Source organism: Oreochromis niloticus, linkage group LG3 (genome assembly GCF_001858045.2).
Source record: "Oreochromis niloticus isolate F11D_XX linkage group LG3, O_niloticus_UMD_NMBU, whole genome shotgun sequence".
NCBI lineage: Eukaryota > Metazoa > Chordata > Actinopteri > Cichliformes > Cichlidae > Oreochromis > Oreochromis niloticus.
Window position 1 is genome coordinate 64831959 of NC_031967.2, and position 21342 is coordinate 64853300.

Below are 21342 nucleotides of genomic sequence, written 5' to 3' on the forward strand. Positions count from 1 at the left end.
TATGCTGCATTATGCATTATGCTGAATGTTCGGGGGAAAATCAAACGCATTTCCCTCGCAGTACTCAAGGTGACTTACCTTTGTTTGAATGACGACTTGTAGTGCTGGGCGATATGGAAAAAATATTTATCACGTTATGAATTATTTTATATCATGATAACGATATATATCACAATATACCACCTGACCTGTGGTCATCTAGAAAGTACGCAGTCTATAAAAAGCAAGTGCCGAGGGTGCAGTCTTTGTTTTGAGTCACTGTAAAGTATGTCGCAAATCTGGGTGCATGTACAGCAGCACCAGCTCGCAAACCACAAGACGGAGTTTCTTTGCGAAAAATATCATTTTTTTATTACTTTATTTTCTCTTGCATAAAGTTAAGAGCATGTATATTGAGAAGACAACACTAATATATTTGCCACAGGCTATTTAACCCTTTAAGACCTACCATAGAACCAAGTCCGCCCGAGCTTATCTTTATGTTTTTACATGCTGTAGTGCCATTTGTGGGAGCATTTCAAGTTTCTATATATCAATACAACCGTTATAGCCCAAATTTTAATAATATGTATGCATATGTATGCATTAGGTCCATAGTAACTACATAAATTGGAAAAACTTGTAGTGCAATAAACTACAAAAAATTGATGATCTTTTTGTTTTATTTTTTACATATATTTTTAGTAAAAAAAAATTTAAGAGGTGTATCCCTCAAAACTGTAAATACAAAAGTTTCCAACCACGAGAAATTTATTTTGAGTGTCTTCATAGTTTTATTTTTGAGATACACTAATTTTTATATACTACAGGAAAAATGAAAATAGTTTATTTTGATGCATTATAATATTTCCAACAGTGTAATTTGAGTTCTAAGCATCCCAGAAACGATACAGAAAAGCATAAAGTCAAACATGACTTTTAAAAACATCAACAATGGCTTATAAGGCCCTTTTGCGAAAATAACATCACTTCCGGTTTCGGGCAGGTAATGGCGGACATGCAACAATTCGCGCTGACGTATATGCCAACGTAGGAAGTGTTATGAACATCGGCAAAGCGTGTTTCTGGAATATTATGTTTTTGTTGCTGCAAGTGCTTCTTATGCAAATTTTGCAAAGCTATATGTGGAAGGAAACCGTGACCTAGGACAAGCTAATGGCATAAGATGTAAGTACAAGTCTTCCAGTTTCACATGCAAAAAAAAATATTGCACTGCCTTACGTGGTTCCAGTTCTACAGGGATTTAAAAATAGTTAGGTAAAACGGAGTGTGCCTGCTCCGACCGGTTGTAAAGGGTTAATTATATATTTTATGTAATAATTTATAAAATTTGGGTTAGAAACGATAGAAGACAAATGGCACGATAGACACTTTTCTATCGTCCACACGATATATATCGTCATATCGTCCAGCACTAACGACTTGTACTCGCTGACTCTTTTGAGCTACTTTTAAGCATTTTTCTTGTAGTCGCCGTTATAACACAGTGTGTTTGTTTTGATTCATTGCCCCGGAAGATGGCGCAGCGTTCCCACAATACATTGCGGCGTGACGTCAACTCCAAAGCCCTATAGAGAGAGTAGTGGAAGCCTACTGCGAAGGGTGCCAAAGGGCTACGGTTGCTTGCTTGTTCAATTATTTCCATCGTGCTTTGACTGCGGCTGTAACCAGACCTATTCCAGCAGGATTTGTAAAAAGCATTTTGCCAGACACACAAAGCCGGAAAACTTTTGGTATGAGTCTAAGAAGCTTAGAGAGAAAGTGATCGGACTTCTTGTGTGGCTACACTGTAAAATGTAATTCTAGATGTTTGTTATTTCAACATATTATTCTATATCAGTTTGACGATAGATGACTGAAGTTGTTGTTATAACATAGAATTACAAGTTAAAAACGTCCCAATTACACCAAAAAAAGCTAACTTGAAAACTCATGTCCAGCTAAATCAGCAACTTATGTGAACTTGACAATGTGGGTAAGTTGAGCACAGCAGGATTCAAAACTGCCTCACGTGACTGCTACCGAGGTGCATCATGGGGAATTGGCGGTTAACGACATGCTCACTTTACTTGGACGTTTCCTAATCGTCTTCTTTGGAATATGCTTTCAAGGTGAGTAACATTGGTTATAACTATAAGGAAAGAGAGCTACAAAAGTTGGAACATGTTTTGAATTTGTGGCATGATGTGTGTTTTTCTCTGTTACCGAAATGTTTGCTTTAGCTAATGTAACTTTAGCCGACAAGGTCCAGCTTGTGTGTCATGACCAAACTTGACCTAATAAACTGACATATGGCCTTTTTTATGGGTTTAATGTGGCACTGACCAAATCACAAGTATTGTGCCGCTAGCTTTAAGGTTGTGCACTCAACCACTGTTGCGATATTAGCAAGCTAACTCAGCTAATTAATAAAGCTTATTTCATATTGTCTCTGTACTTGTAAATTTCTTTCAAGTTCACAGGCTGTTGTATTTTGGTGGAAGTTCATTTTGGCAATATTTCCAATAACTGGCTGGGTTCAAAAAGAACTTTTTGGCAGGACTCCGATGCTTGTTGTCATCTGTTTACCCCTATGTAATCACTTAAGTTGTTATTAACTGCTGCATGCTAAGCTGCAAGAGTGCACTGAGGACTGAGACAAAATATGGTCTACAAACCAGCATTATATTAGTTTTTATCAGATAGTCCTCCAGTGTGGTTTTTTTTTTTTTTTGCTTTAATTCTATTGTGCAGTTATTTGTTACCCTGAAATGCTTTATGCTTAACAACAGTTCACTATTTTGACTTATTTTTGAACTCTTGTGATCAGTATGACTAGATTGTGTGAGTTTCCATACTAAAAGAGCTGTAGTGATAAAATAATTGGCATCAGAGACACTGATTTTTGGCATGGTATACTGCAGAAGTTTGTTTTTTTTTGCATAATTTACCTTTTAATTAAACTGCATTCTCTGTATTGTAACAAAACTAACATTGTTTATATGTCAGAAAATTAGCAAACATGAATAAATGGCGAAAACAATATAATTATAACATATATTTTTATTTTACTTATTTTAGGTCTGTGAAGCCAAACTTGATGCTGGGGATTTATTTTTGTCAGTGGAGTCAAATGGTAAGTTACAATTTGTGCATTTTGTCATACTGGAAACACCTCAGATTATATTGTAACTTAATAGCTCTGTAGAACAAATGATATAAAGATTGTAGTGTCAGGGTACTTCTTAAGAAGTAATATGGCACTATTGATGATCACATGCAGGTGGCATAAACTAAATATTCAGACGTGTTACCAACAAATGATTCATTAACAAAAGCAATGGAGCAGACTGTTTAGGTTCTTGTGGTTGTAATAACATCCATAACTGCAAGTTTGTCATTAATGTATTTTCACAGGTCTAGATGATCACATCTGACTTTGTCATTAAAATGAGGTGGACTTGCAAACTTTGCGCTCTTTGGGGTAAATTGCTGTCCACTACATATACACAGAATGTGCACAGTATTTCAGATCTAAAAAGGGAGTATGTAATGGACTTGCTGGCTTTAATGTAAAAAGCCTGTTGTGTAACTTTAATGAGGCAGTTGGACTAAAACAGTATTGCTCATCAAGGTAAACATCTGAGGAATAAGGAAACTGTTACTTGTCCTTTTACTCAGTGTTCTTTTAATCGCACATTTACTAAAGTTTTACATCACATAAGTCATTTTCACAATCATTATACTTTAAAAGATTTGAAGACAGAGTTTATTGTTCTCTGAACTTCCTTGTTTGCTGAACGGCAGGTAAAGTGCATCTTTTTGTTTGTTTGCTTTTGTGTGTTTGTGTTTTCTCTAATGGGCCTCAGATGACCGTTTGCTTAAATTTGGGTCTCAAAGAATCTTTTTTTTATTCTGCCTGTACTCTCCACCCCTCTTCTTCTATTGCTCAGGTTGAAGCAGAATTTGCCCGTCTTACATCTGTTAACCTGAAAGGGTTCCTTTTTGCTGTGCTTGACCATTATGGAGAGGTTCGTGGAGCTGTACAAAATCAAGAGCGGCATAGAAGGGCTAACTAGGCTCATAAAATGCTTCAATGATGATGTAAGTGTTCAACTGCGAAATCTAATCCTTTGTTTAAGTTTTAGGTTATCCAGTTCAACTGATGAACTCATTGAAAGAAAGCTGATAAGTAAAGTCTGTCATCATATTTCACAACTGGACATTTAGTGTGGTAACTTTTACAGAAGCTGTGTATATTGGTGGTAGGTTGGATATCATATTCTACTTGAATGTCCTGATAAGCCTGATTCAAAATCTCCAATGATAATAATATATTGATGGAATTATGTATCAAAAAGCTGTGAATTTGGAGCTGTCTACATGCTTCATAAACACTGTTTAAAAAGTGTTTTTGTTTTCTTTTTGACTTCTTTGACCAGAGCCCTACACAAAGGAAGAGGACAGAGGACCTCATTTTCTAAAGGAAGAGCCCTCACACACTTTCAAGACTGTGAAGGTTAGCATTGTTACTTTTAGTAAATTTAATAATGACAGCACCACAGTGGATTTTAAATGAAACATGTGGCATCTATGAAACAATAGATGCCACATGATAACATGTGTACTTTTTCCTCACCAAATGTATTATTACAAGATCTTTGACACTGGATTTGGTCTGGGTTTCAGAGAAACTAACTGGCAAGCTAGCATTGATATTATTAGTGTCTTGTGTTTATTCATGTCTTCACCAGGGTCTTTGACATTTCGCTGCTGTACTGTTCACTTCAGCTTTATGTTTGATTTCTCACATTGTATATTGTAATGGCAGAGATATTAGGATATTTAAGGGGCTGCAGTGGCTGCTACAGCTGTGGGGGGCAATACTTTGGTGAAATGTCCTGGACCCTGGAAAAGAGACTGTGTAGACTGGGTAAGCAATTAAAGGTTACTGGCCGAGAGTCATTGGGCAGCTGGGTAAAGGTGGATGTTGATATTCAGTGCCAATTATGCAACCTGTTCAGCCACGTCTATATGCTCTTTTTTTCATGCTGTTAATATAAGGGGGAAAAATAATAAACTTTAATCAATAAACTGATTAAAGAAGCATTGTCTATGGAGCCATAATCTGATCCTGTAGTGTAGCTGCAGTTTGCACATTTCATGTATTCTCAGCCAGATTTGGTTTGGAGCACAGCCAATATTTAGCATAAGTAGATTTAAATTCACACACTGGTGATGACAAGCTACATTGTAGCCACAGCCGCCTTGGGGCACACTGACAGAGGCGAGGCTGCCGGACACTGGCACCACTGGGCCCTCTGACCACCACCAGTAGGCAACAGGTGAAGTGTCTTGCCCAAGGACACAACGACTGAAACTGTCGTGGGCCGGGGCTCGAACCGGCAACCTTCCGATTATAAGACGAACTGTCAACTCTTGAGTCACGATTCAGTCATCCACCCATGTGTGTGAATGACTGAATGTGTAAAGCGCTTTGGAGTCCTTAGGGAACTAGTAAAGCGCTATACAAATACAGGCCATTTACCATTTAAATTGAAAATTTTGTTTGAATTCTGCAATTGAAGACATGCTCAGTTATTTATGAACATGGTCTTTGTTTAAAGCAAGAAATGGATTTGTAACATGGGGGTGCATATCTCATTCTGAAAAAACTTTAACAACTAATAAGTGTTACCCAAAGCCAATCACCATCATCCAAAGCATCAGTATGGCTCTTCTTTGGAAAGACATGAATTCTTAAGCACAAGGGATATTGTGTAATTGTAATTGTGTAATTTTTTTTTTTTTTTTTTTTTGTCTTTGAACCCTTTTATAGCCGACAGGTATTGAAGACACGTTTTCTAAGAGGATGAAAGTTGGCATTGCGATGGTGAAAGAAGAAGACATCATCGATGTGTTGGTTGTCCTTGAGGCGGCAGTAATCCTGTCTAATCTGAGGGATGTCTCAAGTGCCATTTCCATGCTGATGGGCCTTCTTTTTGCCCTCAACATAGACTATCCAAAGGAACTTAAGGACATCTTTGAAGTCATTCAGAACATCCTAATGAACATTGGTGGAAGGCAGTGCTCCTCACTAGTGCATGGTCTAAGAAACAGACTCTTGCAGAAAACCATGCAGAACTGTAATTGTATGCTCACAGCATACAATTGCCTTAGTGTTAAGGACAGTTTTTATTTTACTGTTTGTTTTTTTTATTCTTGCAAGTTCTCATTCTCACTTTTGTATGTCACTAAATGACTACACTTTACATTCCAGATTAGACAATTACTCATTTGTTCATGGTTTAAGAAACTTATGTGAACAACAATATAATGGTGGACTCTGCAGATGCTTATCTCATGCAAGTCAGTAGTTTTTCCTTTGTTTTGCAATTGAGCAGACTCAAACTGATGTTTCTGAAATATCCAACTTATCAAATGTTTCAGAAGCATGCACTCATTTTCAGAGATATTGGTTCTGTGGAATTTGTTGCAATTGTAAACGAAGACAAATACAAGAGTTTGATGTCTTAGTTGTTATAAACTGATCTTTACTGTCACTTATCAAAGGTTTTGTACTATTTTAATATTTCAAGTTTTATGCTAACAGGTGTGACTGAGCACAATGAAGTTTAAAAATTTTGCAAATGTAATGAATAACTTTTCTAAAATAGCAAGTGTCCCGTTGATACATTACATTAATGCAGACTTTATGTTGTTACTTCACAAGAATCACTACTGCTCCTAGAGTATTGGTCAGAATTTAATCTTCACCCAAACTGGGCTCAAGACCAAGTTCAAATTTATTGTTTCACAGGGAGCAGCCTTTGAGTTTTGATGGATTGTGATGAGCTACGTCACTGATTTTTCTGTTTCTCAGATGACTAAGATGGCACAATAAATGGTGAATGTTGGGTGCTCATTAGTAATTGTCTTGTCATGTTCTTAAAACAAACTTTCTGTATGAAATGATCAGATAGACTTTAATGGAATCTGTGGGTTTTTATTTTTTTTCTGTAAACAACAGAAAATTAATTTAAAGGAATGTAGATATTTAAACCTGAGATCTAAGATGAACCTAACAGGTAGTTTTGCTGAAATGGATGTTAGAAAGCTAAAAAAAAAAAAAAAAAAAAAACTTAAGATGTTTAATACACATTTTTCTTTACATCCAGTCAATCAACTCTGATAATTAAAATGAAACTGATTTACAAGTTCACTCCGCTACCTTAAGGAGCTCAGTTAATTAATAAACTTAAATCAACTTAGCTAACAGATTATGTTAGTTAAGCTAAAATAGATTCCTAAGTTAAAAGAACTACTAAAGTATTTGAATTAACTAAAAAACCCAAGTCAACTGAACTAGGACAAGAGATTAAACAATAGATTATTTTAATTTAGCTGAAAGGGTTTTCCCAAGTAAAAATGACAATTAAAGGAGTTGAACTGACTAACAAATCTCAGTCAACTAAACTAAGACAAAAGTTTAGACAACATGTGATTTTTCATTAAGATAACAATTGGTTGTGTTATAAGAACAAACTCTATTTCTTGACTTAACTTAAAATTTTAAGGCAGCCCTGTACCTGATATTTTTAAGTTGAAACAAGTTATATTTTACAGTGTAGGTGCTGTTGAGGTTCACTTTCTCTTGACTTCACCGATTCTTTTGATATCCCAGCTGGAGAAGAAGGGTCAGATGAGGCTGAAGTATTTTTCATCAAAACTGAGTCCGCAGGACTGTAAAAACGTGATTGTTGGGCTTCATTTCTGTACTGAACAGTCATTTTAAGATTAGCTAGTAAATGACCATTAGCTAATGTTGTTCATGAGTCTAAAGTCATCTCATGTTGGTAATGTAAATATTATACTGCCAATATTACAGTTATTATTATATTAATCATTATTAGTTATGACAGCATTGAACTTGAACTCTGTGTCAAATACTGAGCTTCAGTAAAGATTCAAGTTGCATTTATTTATGTCCTATCACCTTAAATCTTCACTCAAAGACAGTGTATATATAGATGTATCATATATAGGATACAAATATTGTTATTTCATTTTGTTGGCATTACTAAATTTGGCTCAATTCTTACATATATTTGTAACAAGAAAATGTACAAATTGTGATAACTGTTTCTGATCAAATGAAGAGTAGAATGATAGCATTAACTGACTTTCTTGTTGTGTTTGTGGATATATTACTGACTTTAATTATCCATAAATTCATCGCATTCTCTGTAAGATTAAGGTCAACTGTGGAACAGCATATACAGGGAGTGCAGAATTATTAGGCAAATGAGTATTTTGTCCACATCATCCTCTTCATGCATGTTGTCTTACTCCAAGCTGTATAGGCTCGAAAGCCTACTACCAATTAAGCATATTAGGTGATGTGCATCTCTGTAATGAGAAGGGGTGTGGTCTAATGACATCAACACCCTATATCAGGTGTGCATAATTATTAGGCAACTTCCTTTCCTTTGGCACAATGGGTCAAAAGAAGGACTTGACAGGCTCAGAAAAGTCAAAAATAGTGAGATATCTTGCAGAGGGATGCAGCAGTCTTAAAATTGCAAAGCTTCTGAAGCGTGATCATCGAACAATCAAGCGTTTCATTCAAAATAGTCAACAGGGTCGCAAGAAGCGTGTGGAAAAACCAAGGCGCAAAATAACTGCCCATGAACTGAGAAAAGTCAAGTGTGCAGTTGCCAAGATGCCACTTGCCACCAGTTTGGCCATATTTCAGAGCTGCAACATCACTGGAGTGCCCAAAAGCACAAGGGTGTGCAATACTCAGAGACATGGCCAAGGTAAGAAAGGCTGAAAGACGACCACCACTGAACAAGACACACAAGCTGAAACGTCAAGACTGGGCCAAGAAATATCTCAAGACTGATTTTTCTAAGGTTTTAAGGACTGATGAAATGAGAGTGAGTCTTGATGGGCCAGATGGATGGGCCCGTGGCTGGATTGGTAAAGGGCAGAGAGCTCCAGTCCCACTCAGACGCCAGCAAGGTGGAGGTGGAGTACTGGTTTGGGCTGGTATCATCAAAGATGAGCTTGTGGGGCCTTTTCGGGTTGAGGATGGAGTCAAGCTCAACTCCCAGTCCTACTGCCAGTTTCTGGAAGACACCTTCTTCAAGCAGTGGTACAGGAAGAAGTCTGCATCCTTCAAGAAAAACATGATTTTCATGCAGGACAATGCTCCATCACACGCGTCCAAGTACTCCACAGCGTGGCTGGCAAGAAAGGGTATAAAAGAAGCAAAACTAATGACATGGCCTCCTTGTTCACCTGATCTGAACCCCATTGAGAACCTGTGGTCCATCATCAAATGTGAGATTTACAAGGAGGGAAAACAGTACACCTCTCTGAACAGTGTCTGGGAGGCTGTGGTTGCTGCTGCACGCAATGTTGATGGTGAACAGATCAAAACACTGACAGAATCCATGGATGGCAGGCTTTTGAGCGTCCTTGCAAAGAAAGGTGGCTATATTGGTCGCTGATTTGTTTTTGTTTTGTTTTTGAATGTCAGAAATGTATATTTGTGAATGTGGAGATGTTATATTGGTTTCACTGGTAAAAATAAATAATTGAAATGGGTATATATTTGTTTTTTGTTAAGTTGCCTAATAATTATGCACAGTAATAGTCGCCTACACACACAGATATCCCCCTAAAATAGCTAAAACTAAAAACAAACTAAAAACTACTTCCAAAAACATTCAGCTTTGATATTAATGAGTTTTTTGGGTTCATTGAGAACATGGTTGTTGTTCAATAATAAAATTATTCCTCAAAAATACAACTTGCCTAATAATTCTGCACTCCCTGTATTTTAAAGTCAAGGCTTAAGATTAAAAAAAGATTACGTCTGCATGGCCCACAAGCTCATGTGACCTTAGGACTTCACTGTTATCTTCCTGCTCCTATATACATACAACCACGCTTTTCCTTGTCTGGGTGGAGTAGGTGGAATCTAATGAGGTGCTTCAGGTGGCTGAGTTTATACTGCTACCATTGAGTGTGAGCCGGACTTGTGGATCTATAGAGGTCCATATATACAGAGTGTAGCATCCACTGGGTAAAGGCAGTGATATGCAGGGGGGTCAGTGGCTTTTTCCCTTTCAGGTTCTTGTGTCAACTGATGACTTTCTTGTTGTAGCTGCTTCTCGAGTTCCACATTGAAGTTTCATAGGTATTGTTGTCACTGAGGAGTTTAGTCATGTTTATTTGCTCTGCTTTTTTTATCAGGGATAAAATGCATATAATTTTTTGTGTCCCAGTTGAGTAACAGGAGAAGAGTCTGGTGGAGCAACAGAGGAACAATTTCAGCCATTTGGACTCAGCTCAGCCACTATAGAGGAAAAAATGACTTCAACACAAAAGGTAAGAAAAATATCCCTGTTATTGAAACTGTGTGCTCAGCTGGTTGGTTTTTAAAAACATGTTAACAGCAGCATTATCCTTTCCATCCCGGGCTCCTCCATATACACAGAATCTACATTCACAACCAAAAAAACTCAGATGTTACAAGAAGATACAAACATAAGTTTTTTATCGGCACACATTGAAACAACAATATCAAAAATTGAACTCACAATTTTTTATGAGTAAAATATTTTCTCCACTTATCAATATTTCTTCAATATCTATTTTTCATTATGACTGTCATTGTAGCACATCATTGAAATGTGATACTATCACCAGAAACTGATGTTAACACACCTACAATGTGTTTGTTGACATGTTTGATTCCACTGATGGAGGGAGTTTCAGTTTGTTCCACGACTGCATTTCACTCACTGCCTCTGTTTGTATCTCTGTCACTGCAGGACCAACATGGAGCGAGAAGTCAGCGCTCTCAGGAGGCCGACAAACCTCACAGAAGAAAGGGAGAGAAAACATACAGCTGTGATGACTGTGGGAAGTATTTTACCCGGGGTGGAGACTTAAAAAGACACCAACTCATCCACAGTGGAGTTAAACCTTACAGCTGTGACTTGTGTGGAAAGTCTTTTACCCGGGCTGAAAGCTTAAAAACACACAAACTCATCCACAGTGGAGTTAAACCTTACAGCTGTGAGTTGTGTGGAAAGTCTTTTACCCAGGCTGGAGACTTAAAGGCACATCGACTCATCCACAGTGGATTTAAGCCATACAGCTGTGACTTGTGTGGAAAGTCTTTTGCCCAGGCTGGACACTTAAAAAAACACCAACTCATCCACAGTGGAGTTAAACCTTACAGCTGTGACTTGTGTGGAAAGTCTTTTACCCAGGCTGGAGACTTAAAGGCACATCGACTCATCCACAGTGGATTTAAGCCATACAGCTGTGACTTGTGTGGAAAGTCTTTTGCCCAGGCTGGACACTTAAAAAAACACCAACTCATCCACAGTGGAGTTAAACCTTACAGCTGTGACTTGTGTGGAAAGTCTTTTACCGAGTCTGAAGTTTTAAAAAAACACCAACTCATCCATAGTGGAGTTAAACCTTACAGCTGTGACTTGTGTGGAAAGTCTTTTACCGAGTCTGGAGGTTTAAAAAGACACCAACTCATCCACAGTGGAGTTAAACCTTACAGCTGTGACTTGTGTGGAAAGTCTTTTACCGAGTCTGGAGTTTTAAAAAGACACCAACTCATCCACAGTGGAGTTAAACCTTACAGCTGTGAGTTGTGTGGAAAGTCTTTTACCGAGTCTGGAGGTTTAAAAAAACACCAACTCATCCACAGTGGAGTTAAACCTTACAGCTGTGAGTTGTGTGGAAAGTCTTTTACCCAGGCTGGAGGTTTAAAAAAACACCAACTCATCCACAGTGGAGTTAAACCTTACAGCTGTGACTTGTGTGGAAAGTCTTTTACCGAGTCTGGAGGTTTAAAAAAACACCAACTCATCCACAGTGGAGTTAAACCTTACAGCTGTGAGTTGTGTGGAAAGTCTTTTACCCGGGCTGGAAGCTTAAAAACACACCAACTCATCCACAGTGGAGTTAAACCTTACAGCTGTGACTTGTGTGGAAAGTCTTTTACCCAGGCTGGAGACTTAAAAAAACACCAACTCATCCACAGTGTAGTTAAAGCACACTACTGTGACTTGTGTGGTAAAGCTTTTGCTCAAAGTCGAAACTTAAAGAAGCATCTAGTTACCCACTCTGGAATTAAGGCGTACAGCTGCAACTTTTGTGGAAAAAGTTTCAGTGAAAAACACTACCGAAATATTCACCTATGGATTCACACTGGAAATGGTGTTTACTGCTGTGATCAGTGTGGGAAACTGTTTACAACAGATGCACAGTTACAACAACACATGTTTAGCCACACTCAGGAGAGACCTTATAAATGTGACCTGTGTGAGACGACTTTTAAATCTCCACATAAGCTTAACAAACACCAACAGATCCACACAAGAAAGTAACTCTACAAGTGCAGTTAATGTGAGGTATGTATTTATCTTTTTATCCTGTATTTTTAACCTGATTGTTTGGAACAAGTCTCGTCATTAAACTTATGGAGTTATATTGAATGAACTGTTTGGAAAAATAAAGAGTCGTTTTTGTCCAGTAAGCTCAGTGTTATAATGTAAACAGTAAAATGTAATTGGATGTTGGCAGAGATGCTCTTTGTTTCAGGCAACATTCAGGATAAAAATAAAAAAAGCAGAGCAACACAGATGGATCCAGTTCTCAACCCTGTCGTCACTGTGGTGGTGGGAAAGAGTTTCTCTGTGACCTTTGTGGAAAAACCTCCAATCATCAACGGGACCTAAAACCACATCAACGTAGACACACTGGAGACAAAATGAACTACTGCAAAGAATGTGGGAGAGGCTTCCACACACCAAGTACATTAAAAATATATGACCTCTTCCACAGTGGGGTAAAAAAGCACATCTGTGACCAGTGTGGGTCATCCTTCACCACTGCACGTGAGCTTAAAGAAAAAGCATAAGGGAAACCACACAGGAGAGACACCATACAAGTGCAGACACTGTGACAAAAGCTTCTCACAATCAGGTCATCATAACAAACATGACTGTACACACATGGAAGTGAACTTCAGCTGTGACCAGTGTGACAAGAGCTTCAGGAATCTCAGTTCATACTCCGAACACAAACGATCCCACGCTGTAAATAAACTGTTTCACTGTTACCAATGTGCAAAAACATTCACTTCATTATCTGCTGTGTGCAAACATCAGCCTGATCATGCAGGACTGAAATCACTGGATCACAATGAATCTGAAGAGAGAGAAAGATCCTCTTCTGGTTTCAGGGTCAGACTTAAAAACCTTGAGATCAGGCTCCACAGAGTTCAGATGGAATCTCCTGTAAAGAGTGTCAGCTGATGTCACACTTGGATCTGATGAGGTAGCTCTGATTTCTGATTTACATTTAGGAAGTTGCATGTATAGATATGTATATCAAGTTTGTTTTTTTTCCTTTGAGGGATTTTAATTCTCTAAAATGTTATCCCTGTTACATTTTAAGCTTTGTTCCCTTAGGACACAGTAGTGTTTAGTAGTTGTACTTGTTACTGTATTATTAAAGTTATAGGGATGTCTTTTCTTTCTCTTTGTTTAACCAAACTGGTATTCTATCAAAAATCACATATGGATATGTAAATCATTTCTTTTACTTGAACTTTCTTAGCTTTTCCAAAATTAACTTATTTTTTATGTATTCATTGCATGTTTCACCTCAGTTAAATTTCAATTCTTCATTCATATTTAATCTTTTGCTGTGGTAAAATCTTCTCTTGAACCCTTTTCTCCCAAAACTGCAGTTGCTCTTAAAACTTCCAAAATGAACTAAATCTGTCCACCAGCTTTGAAACAACACCTGCTGTGACTTTATGTCCAGAAAAAATAACTCCTTTCACTTTAGTGTATTTAATGTATCCTTTGTTTGTCCACGTTGTTTTTTAATGAATTCATTTTGATCCACATGTTCTGCAGCTGTTTTCCTGTTGATCTGAAGTTTGTATTATGAAATCCTGATAATGTTAAAGCGTTAGTTATATTTGATGAACTCTGTGTAAAGTTTATCTTAGTAAACAGTTTGGTGTGAAAAATAAAGAAATGGTCTCACAACAAGTAGTTTGAGCCATTATTTCCGATTCAAACTAATTTAAATGTTTTTAGTGGTACATGTGGAGGTTTATCAGAGGAGGAGACTTGGCTGTTCTCGGCACGGTTCATGCAGCTCATTAAAAACCCTGAAATGATCTTAAGAAAAAGATGTTTGATTTTTCTTAAAATCAAGATGTGGGCATGAAGTTTTCAGACAGTGTGTTTAAGATGCATTGTGATTAACATCTCACACATTCCAATAAAGCAGATGTTCCTGCATTGCAACAGTAGTTTGCAGATGTGTTCATTCCCCCGACCATCTGCAAGACTCTCATGCAGCACCAATTTGAAACGCAGCCTGGTGTGAAAGTGCGTTCATGGCCCTACAGGTTGCCTGAGCACAAGAGACAAATTGTGCAAAAGGAATTGGCTGAAATGGTGAAAATGCTGTTATCTCAGGAGGAAATGAGGATTTGTTCCTCAGTGTTTGGTCTCCTATGCTTATCTGTTTGCCATATGATTTGTCCCAGCTGTTGAGAGGGGCCGGTTGTCTTTAAGGTGCTTCCAGGTAATTAAGGTAATTAAGAAGTGAGCGCAGGGTTTTATACGGTTCTGTGATGATTGTCACAAAGCGAAGGTCTCATGGTTTGATGCTTATCCCATGCCCCGGGTTGACCTGACTGTATAAGCACTGCTTGTTTTTATGATGTTGGATTTAACTAACACCTACTGGCAGATTCCCTTGTCTGCAGAGTCCAAAGACAAAAACGGCCTTCTCTACTCTGTATGGTTTGTACCATTCGTCACACTTCTGTTAGGCTTGTTTGAAGCCCCCGGGCATTTTTCAGAACCTCCTGTAGCGATAGCTGCGTCCTCACACTGCATATGCTGTTTGCTACCTGGATGATGTTGTCGAGTCAAAGTCAAGTCAAGTTGGCTTTATTGTCACTTCAACCATATACAGTTTGTACACAGTGAAGCGAAACAACGTTCCTCCAGGGCCAAGGTGCTACGTGCAACATAAATTTACAACATAAATTAACAGAAAAACACTAAACTAGCTAACTAGAGACAGGACAGACTGACCTAACATAAATTACAACATAAATTAACAAAAACTAACTATCTAACTAAAACTAACTATCTAACTAGGTAGGTAGTGCAAAGGAAACAGTAAACATACTTGGTATGTAGGTAGTGCAGGAACAGTAAACATAAAAATATTGTGCAAAAAGAGCATTTACAGGTTGATGTGTAAGTCCAGTCTCAATGCTTTGAGGTAGTTGAGTTGAGCTGAGTGATAGTGTGTGTGTGTGTGTGTGTGTGTGTGTGTGTGTGTTTATCAGTCCAGTCCCTTTTTGTTGATGAGACGGATGGCTTGTGGAAAGAAGCTGTTGCACAGTCTGGATGTGTGTGCCCGAATGCTTCGGTACCTTTTTCCAGATGGCAGGAGTGTGAAGAGTGTGTGAGAGGGGTGTGTCCAATCAGCCACAATGCTGGTGGCTTTGCGGATGCAGCGTGTGGTGTAGATGTTCTTAATAGAGGGGAGAGAGACCCCGATGATCTTCTCTGCTGTTCCCACTATCCACTGTAGGGTCTTGCGGTCCGATATGGCACAGTTCCCAAACCAGGCAGTGATACAGCCGCTCAGGATGCTCTCGATAGTTCCTCTATAGAAGGTGGTCAGGATCGGTGGTGGAAGCTGGGCCTTTCTCAGTCTTCTCAGAAAGAAGAGACGTTGTTGGGCTTTCTTGTGCAGGAAGCTGATGTTGAGGGACCAGCCGAGGTCCTTCTCCAGGTGGACGCCCAGAAATTTGGTGCTGTCGACGATCTCCACAGAGGAGCCGTTGATGCTCAGCGGTGAGTGGTCGCCTCGTGTCCTCCTAAAGTCAACAACCATCTCTTTTGTCTTGTCAACATTCAGAGACAGGTTGTTGTCTTTACACCAGATCGTTAGCCTCTGCACTTCCTCTCTGTACGCTGACTCGTCGTTCTTGCTAATGAGACCCACCACGGTCGTGTCATCAGCGAACTTAATGATGTGATTTGAAGTGTGTGTTGCTACACAGTCATGAGTCAGCAGTGTGAACAGCAGAGGACTGAGCACACAGCCTTGTGGGGCCCCAGTGCTCAGTGTGGTGGTGCTGGAGGTGCAGTTCCTGATCCGTACTGACTGAGGCCTTCCGGTCAGAAAGTCCAGGATCCAGTTGCAGAGGGAGGTGTTCAGGCCCAACAGGCTCAGCTTTCCGATCAGTTGTTGGGGGATGATCGTGTTGAATGCTGAGCTGAAATCTATGTACAGCATTCGAACGTGTGTGTCCTTCTTGTCCAAGTGTGTGAGGGCAAGATGGAGTGCAGTGGAGATGGCGTCATCCGTTGAGCGGTTATGGCGGTATGCAAATTGCAGTGGGTCCAGTGAGGGGGGCAGCAGGGTCTTGATGTGTCTCATGACGGTAGTCGTTGAGACAGGACACAGAAGACTTCTTGGGCACGGGGACGATGGTGGTGGCCTTGAAGCACGTGGGAACGACGGCACTGCTCAGAGAGATGTTGAAGATGTCGGTGAGAACATCTGCCAGCTGTTCAGCACATTCTCTGAGCACTCTGCCTGGGATGTTGTCTGGTCCAGCAGGTTTACGTGGGTTGACTCTGCGTAGAGTTTTCCTCACCTCAGCTGTAGTGAGACACAGCACCTGGTCGTTCGGAGGAGGGGTGGACTTCCTCGCTGCCACGTCGTTCTGCCTGTCGAACCGAGCATAGAAGTTGTTCAGCGCATCTGGGAGGGAGCCGTCACCATCACAGGCAGGTGATGTCGTCCTGTAGTTAGTGATGGCTTGTAAGCCCTGCCACATGCGCCGTGTGTTGCCGCTGTCCTTGAAGTGGTTGTGGATTCTCTGGGCGTGTGCACGCTTCGCCTCTCTGATGGCCCGAGAAAGTTCGGCCCTAGCTCTACTAAGCACCACCTTATCACCTGCTTTGAAGGCAGAGTCTCGGGTCCTCAGAAGTGCACGCACATCGAGGTTTATTAAGTTGGTACAGTAACAGGGCAGTTAATGCTGTTGAGAGTTCGCCTGAATAACTCACTCTCCAGCTCTGGTAACTAACCTCCTCCAATACACACTCAACGTCTTTCATGCAGCACAACCAAAACAGTAACATTGTAACAGAGATCCTGAACACATCACAATAAAATATCATACGATATAAACACACACACACACACACACACGCACAATAAATGTTACATGGTAGCAGAGATACTGAAAACAACATAATGAGATCACTGTCATGTACACACACACACTATAAACCTACACTGGAGTGTTTATTTTTATGTAATGCATTTAACTCATATATTTGATGTAGTTAGGCCAAGTATTATTCACATTAATATCATAAGATTATCACAAAAACTATGCTATTTGCTGTACTAATGTGTGACCTTTGACCATGTTGTGACCTATTGTCAGAGGGTAAAGCAAAGGGTTAACCTATTGGTGTCACTTTGGACCGGGCCCTCAGCCAGCGCCAGGTGTGAACTCTGGCCGATATTTGACCCTGCACCTGCTGTTCCTGGGTGCGTGGGAAAGTTACCCAACAGCAGGGGGCGGGGATACTGGTCCCTATATTAGGGGACCAGAGGACGCCCCCAGGGCTCTTTTTCCTCCTGCTGCTGCTACCTGTCCGTCTCTGTGTTGCTCTGCTGTCTGTGCTTAAGGCTGTACACCCCGGGGTTTTGCTTTGCTTGTTTTCTGCTCTGTAATTTTCTTGCTAAATGTCTGTATGTATTTTTCCTGCTGTTCATATGATTCAGTGTATTAAACTCTGTTCCAAGAATTCTACTCTTTTACAGAGCATCTTTTTGAGTGTCTTGATTTTAATTGGATTTGGATCTCCACATCGTTGGTGGAAGAAGGTTATCAGAATGGCTTCAAAATTAGCGACCACACTTTCTCTCCCGACAGCACGGACACGGTCGGGGCTGAAAGCTGACAGTTCGCTGACTCTGATGTTTCGGTGGGTCCATGCTTTGTGTTCACGCCCTTTTTCCACTAGATTCTGAAGCTGCAGGTTTTATCTCTCTCCAAACAATATTGACTAAACCAGCAGCAAAAGAAGATCCAACCCTTCACATAAACGTTGTCATGAATTCCCTCTTACTTTTGCTGTGTTGCTTCCACAACAATAAAATCACACTTCATGCACATCTCTCTCTCTCTCTCTCTCTCTCCCTCTCTCTCTCTGTACTTCAAGAACAGTTTCTCGTCAAAAAAATCTGTTTTCTGCATTATTCGCTTGTTTATTACGCACAAGTCTGCCGTTGTTTACAGCGCTGTCGGCCACTGTTTTTTTCCTTTTACTTACTTCTGAAAAGAAAGTCTCATTTCTGCTGTTCAATAGGCTACTGAACAAATTCAAACTTTTTAAAATTATGCGAAATTTCAAAACGCTTAGCTGTGTCTCTAATAAAGGCTCTGTAACTTTGCTCTGCTTCACTTCAGCAGCATCAGCTAATGTTCATATGTTGATTAATGGTTTTCTTTCGTTTTTGATCTACTGCAGAATATTTTTAGAAAATCCCAGGCCAGGAAAATCACCTTCATGTTTTTCTGTGTTTTATCCTCAGCTACTTTGACACAAAGGCATCTGCTGTGATGCTCACACCTTTGATAAAGTCTCGCAAGTGTCAGCTTTTTTTTTTATAGATAAAAAATATGGAAATGTACTGATGCAGGACCTGAAAGACAATATTGATTTGTAACTTAAAGTTTGTTATTTTAACTAATAATCTTGTCAGCACAAAGTTCTTTATTTGGAGCACAGATCTACAAGAAAGATAAGTTACTGACACGTGCTTGTGCTTAAATTCCTTATCACTCTTTGGCAATATTGTGAGTAATGTTAAACTTAAACATCATCTCGGCCTCCTGATCTGTTTCCTGCTGCGTGCCACTGAAGGCAGTGGGGAGAGGTAACAATTAGGCAGTGCATTTACCGCGGCATGTAATGTGTTATCAACCTTGATAACACATTATAACACAACCCATCTTTTCTCATTACCCACAGCTACATCCACTTCTGCCGGGCTGAGTATCATCACTGATTTCTATAATCGATTTGATTAAATTCAATTTTGAGACGACAAAAAAAGAAAAAGACGACATCTTACTGAAGCGTCAGGTCCATGCTTTGTGATCACGTCTTTGTGTGGAATCTGCAGACTTGCACAGAGATGGTAAAATTAGGATGACTGATAACGGTCTTACTCCCCTCGAGTCTCAATAAAGCTCAACTTGTTCTTTGCGTTTAAACTGACATTTATTTCGGACAGGATGATTCTTCGACATGCCTTAACATGTAATGATGTCCAACCACAGCCGATACAATGCCGTCAGAACTAAAAAGAAATACAAACTTAAATGAATATTCTTAATAAAGCCCTTAAGCATTATATAAAACGAAACATTCCAACAAAACGATCAATAAAATACACATTACACTTCACACAGTGGTAATTGCAGTGAAATATCACGCAATGCTAGCGTATTTACATACAATGATAATAAACAAAAGAAAACATTTACCTCATTGGCCTCACTCAAAGGGAATAAAAACTTTAATCCTTACGTCGTGGGGTAGTCCAAAAAAGGCACTCTTTTATTTATCTTACTGTAGACGTGCAAACCTCGTGGCTCGTCTCTTAATTAGCTTGCTGAGTGTGACAGCCAAAAAATACCCTCTTAGCAACAACAAACGGAACTATAGAAAAGGTTCCTATCTAATTGCACAGTTAGCACAAATAACACATTTAAACATATAAATCTAATCAACAAACATGAATTACTATTTATTTATTATTTCTTAATATTTCAACTACTAATTGTTTCAACATTATATCCAATAAAATGAACTTAAATGCGAGAGTTGCCTATGACGGCAGCTACAAACGAAGACGAAGACAACAGACAATAAATTTGTAAACCTTGCTTTAAACTGCAGGTACATTCCCTGTAAAGGTTCTGGTTTCCTTACTTAGTGTTTCATCTTGTTCTCTCCATAAACTCCACAAGATGCTCGGTTGAACTTTCCCTCCTCCGAGGTAAACTTTTATTAAACTCTTAATAAACAGTCAGGAGTCTCTACTTCTCACCTTCCGGTGTTACACTCACTAAACTCCGGGCGGAACACACAGGTAAATGCAATTCCCATTGCTACATCCCTTTTCTTTTACAAAGACAATGAACTATTCATAAGTTGAGAACTCAGTTTGCAACTGGAACAAAACTTAGACATGACATTTCTTTGTTGGACACAATTTTCTTCAAAAATAAAAATTTCTTCCTTCCACTTACATTTTTAGCTTTTTTTTCCTTTTTCTTTTCTTTTCCTTTATTATCACTTTTATTCATTTTTTTTTCCATTTCGTTTCTCTTTCTCTCTCTTTTTTTTCCAAACAAGTAAACAGATCACAAGGCCATAACTCAAAATATTATCACAGCTGTTTTGTTCTGTTCTCTAACCAGTAAACAAATCACAACATATAACTCAAAATATCGTCACAGATGGGGTTTTTTTTTTTTTTTTTCTCTTTTGTCTTTCCTCAGACCAGTAAACAAATCACAACATATACCTCACAGATTACCCCTTAATTGCATACATAGTCCTTCAGATATCCAGGTTGTTGTACTACCCGTCCTGACCTGGTAGTACTGTTTTGTGTGTTCTCTTTGTTCTGTGTCGGCACAGTAATGTCCTGTCCCTCAGGCTGGAGATGCACCGACATGTCCTTTTTGACCTCCCCAGCTCGCCTCAGATGGCGACGATTCCTTCTGAGGACTCTGCCGTTGTCCAACTCCACATCATAGGATCTGTTTCCCAGAGTGTTACACACTCTAGCCTTGGTCCATAAGGTGTGTGGTTCAAAAGGTTGGACTCGCACCAAGTCCCCTGGGTTTAATGTGTCCATGTCCTTCGCCATCCTGTTGTAGTACTTTGTTTGTCTCTCTCTGTTTTTCATCAATGCTACCTTGTTATCAGTCACTTTGGGTTGCAACAGTCTGTCTCCTATTGGGAGGAGTGTCCTCGTCCTCCTGCTTAACAGTCTCTGTGCAGGGCTGGTAGTCAAACCTTGTGTTGGGGTGTTTCTGTGGTCCAATAAGGCCAGATATGGATCCCGTCCAGCCAATTTCGCCTTTTTCATGAGTCGTTTGGCAGTTTTAACAGCAGACTCCGCTTTGCCGTTACTCTGTGGTTGAATAAATCTGTCCCAACTTTGGTCCATGGT

The 21342-nt window shown here is 39.4% G+C and overlaps 2 protein-coding genes across 2 annotated transcripts in view; both read left to right on the forward strand.

Moving 5' to 3' along the window:
- The window catches only part of LOC102079581 (zinc finger protein 99-like), a 29308-nt gene extending 16211 nt beyond the window's left edge, over positions 1-13097 (forward strand). Inside the window, exons 2-4 of the mRNA XM_025906057.1 lie at positions 10275-10377; positions 10824-12332; positions 12650-13097. Coding sequence (XP_025761842.1) covers positions 10360-10377; positions 10824-12332; positions 12650-12937 — 1815 coding nt within the window. The 5' untranslated portion in view covers positions 10275-10359 and the 3' untranslated portion in view covers positions 12938-13097. The remainder of the gene's footprint in view (positions 1-10274; positions 10378-10823; positions 12333-12649) is intronic.
- Positions 1-21342, forward strand: part of LOC102078817 (zinc finger protein 665) — a 1047781-nt gene that overhangs the window by 458145 nt on the left and 568294 nt on the right. The gene's annotated exons all lie outside the window — the stretch shown is intronic.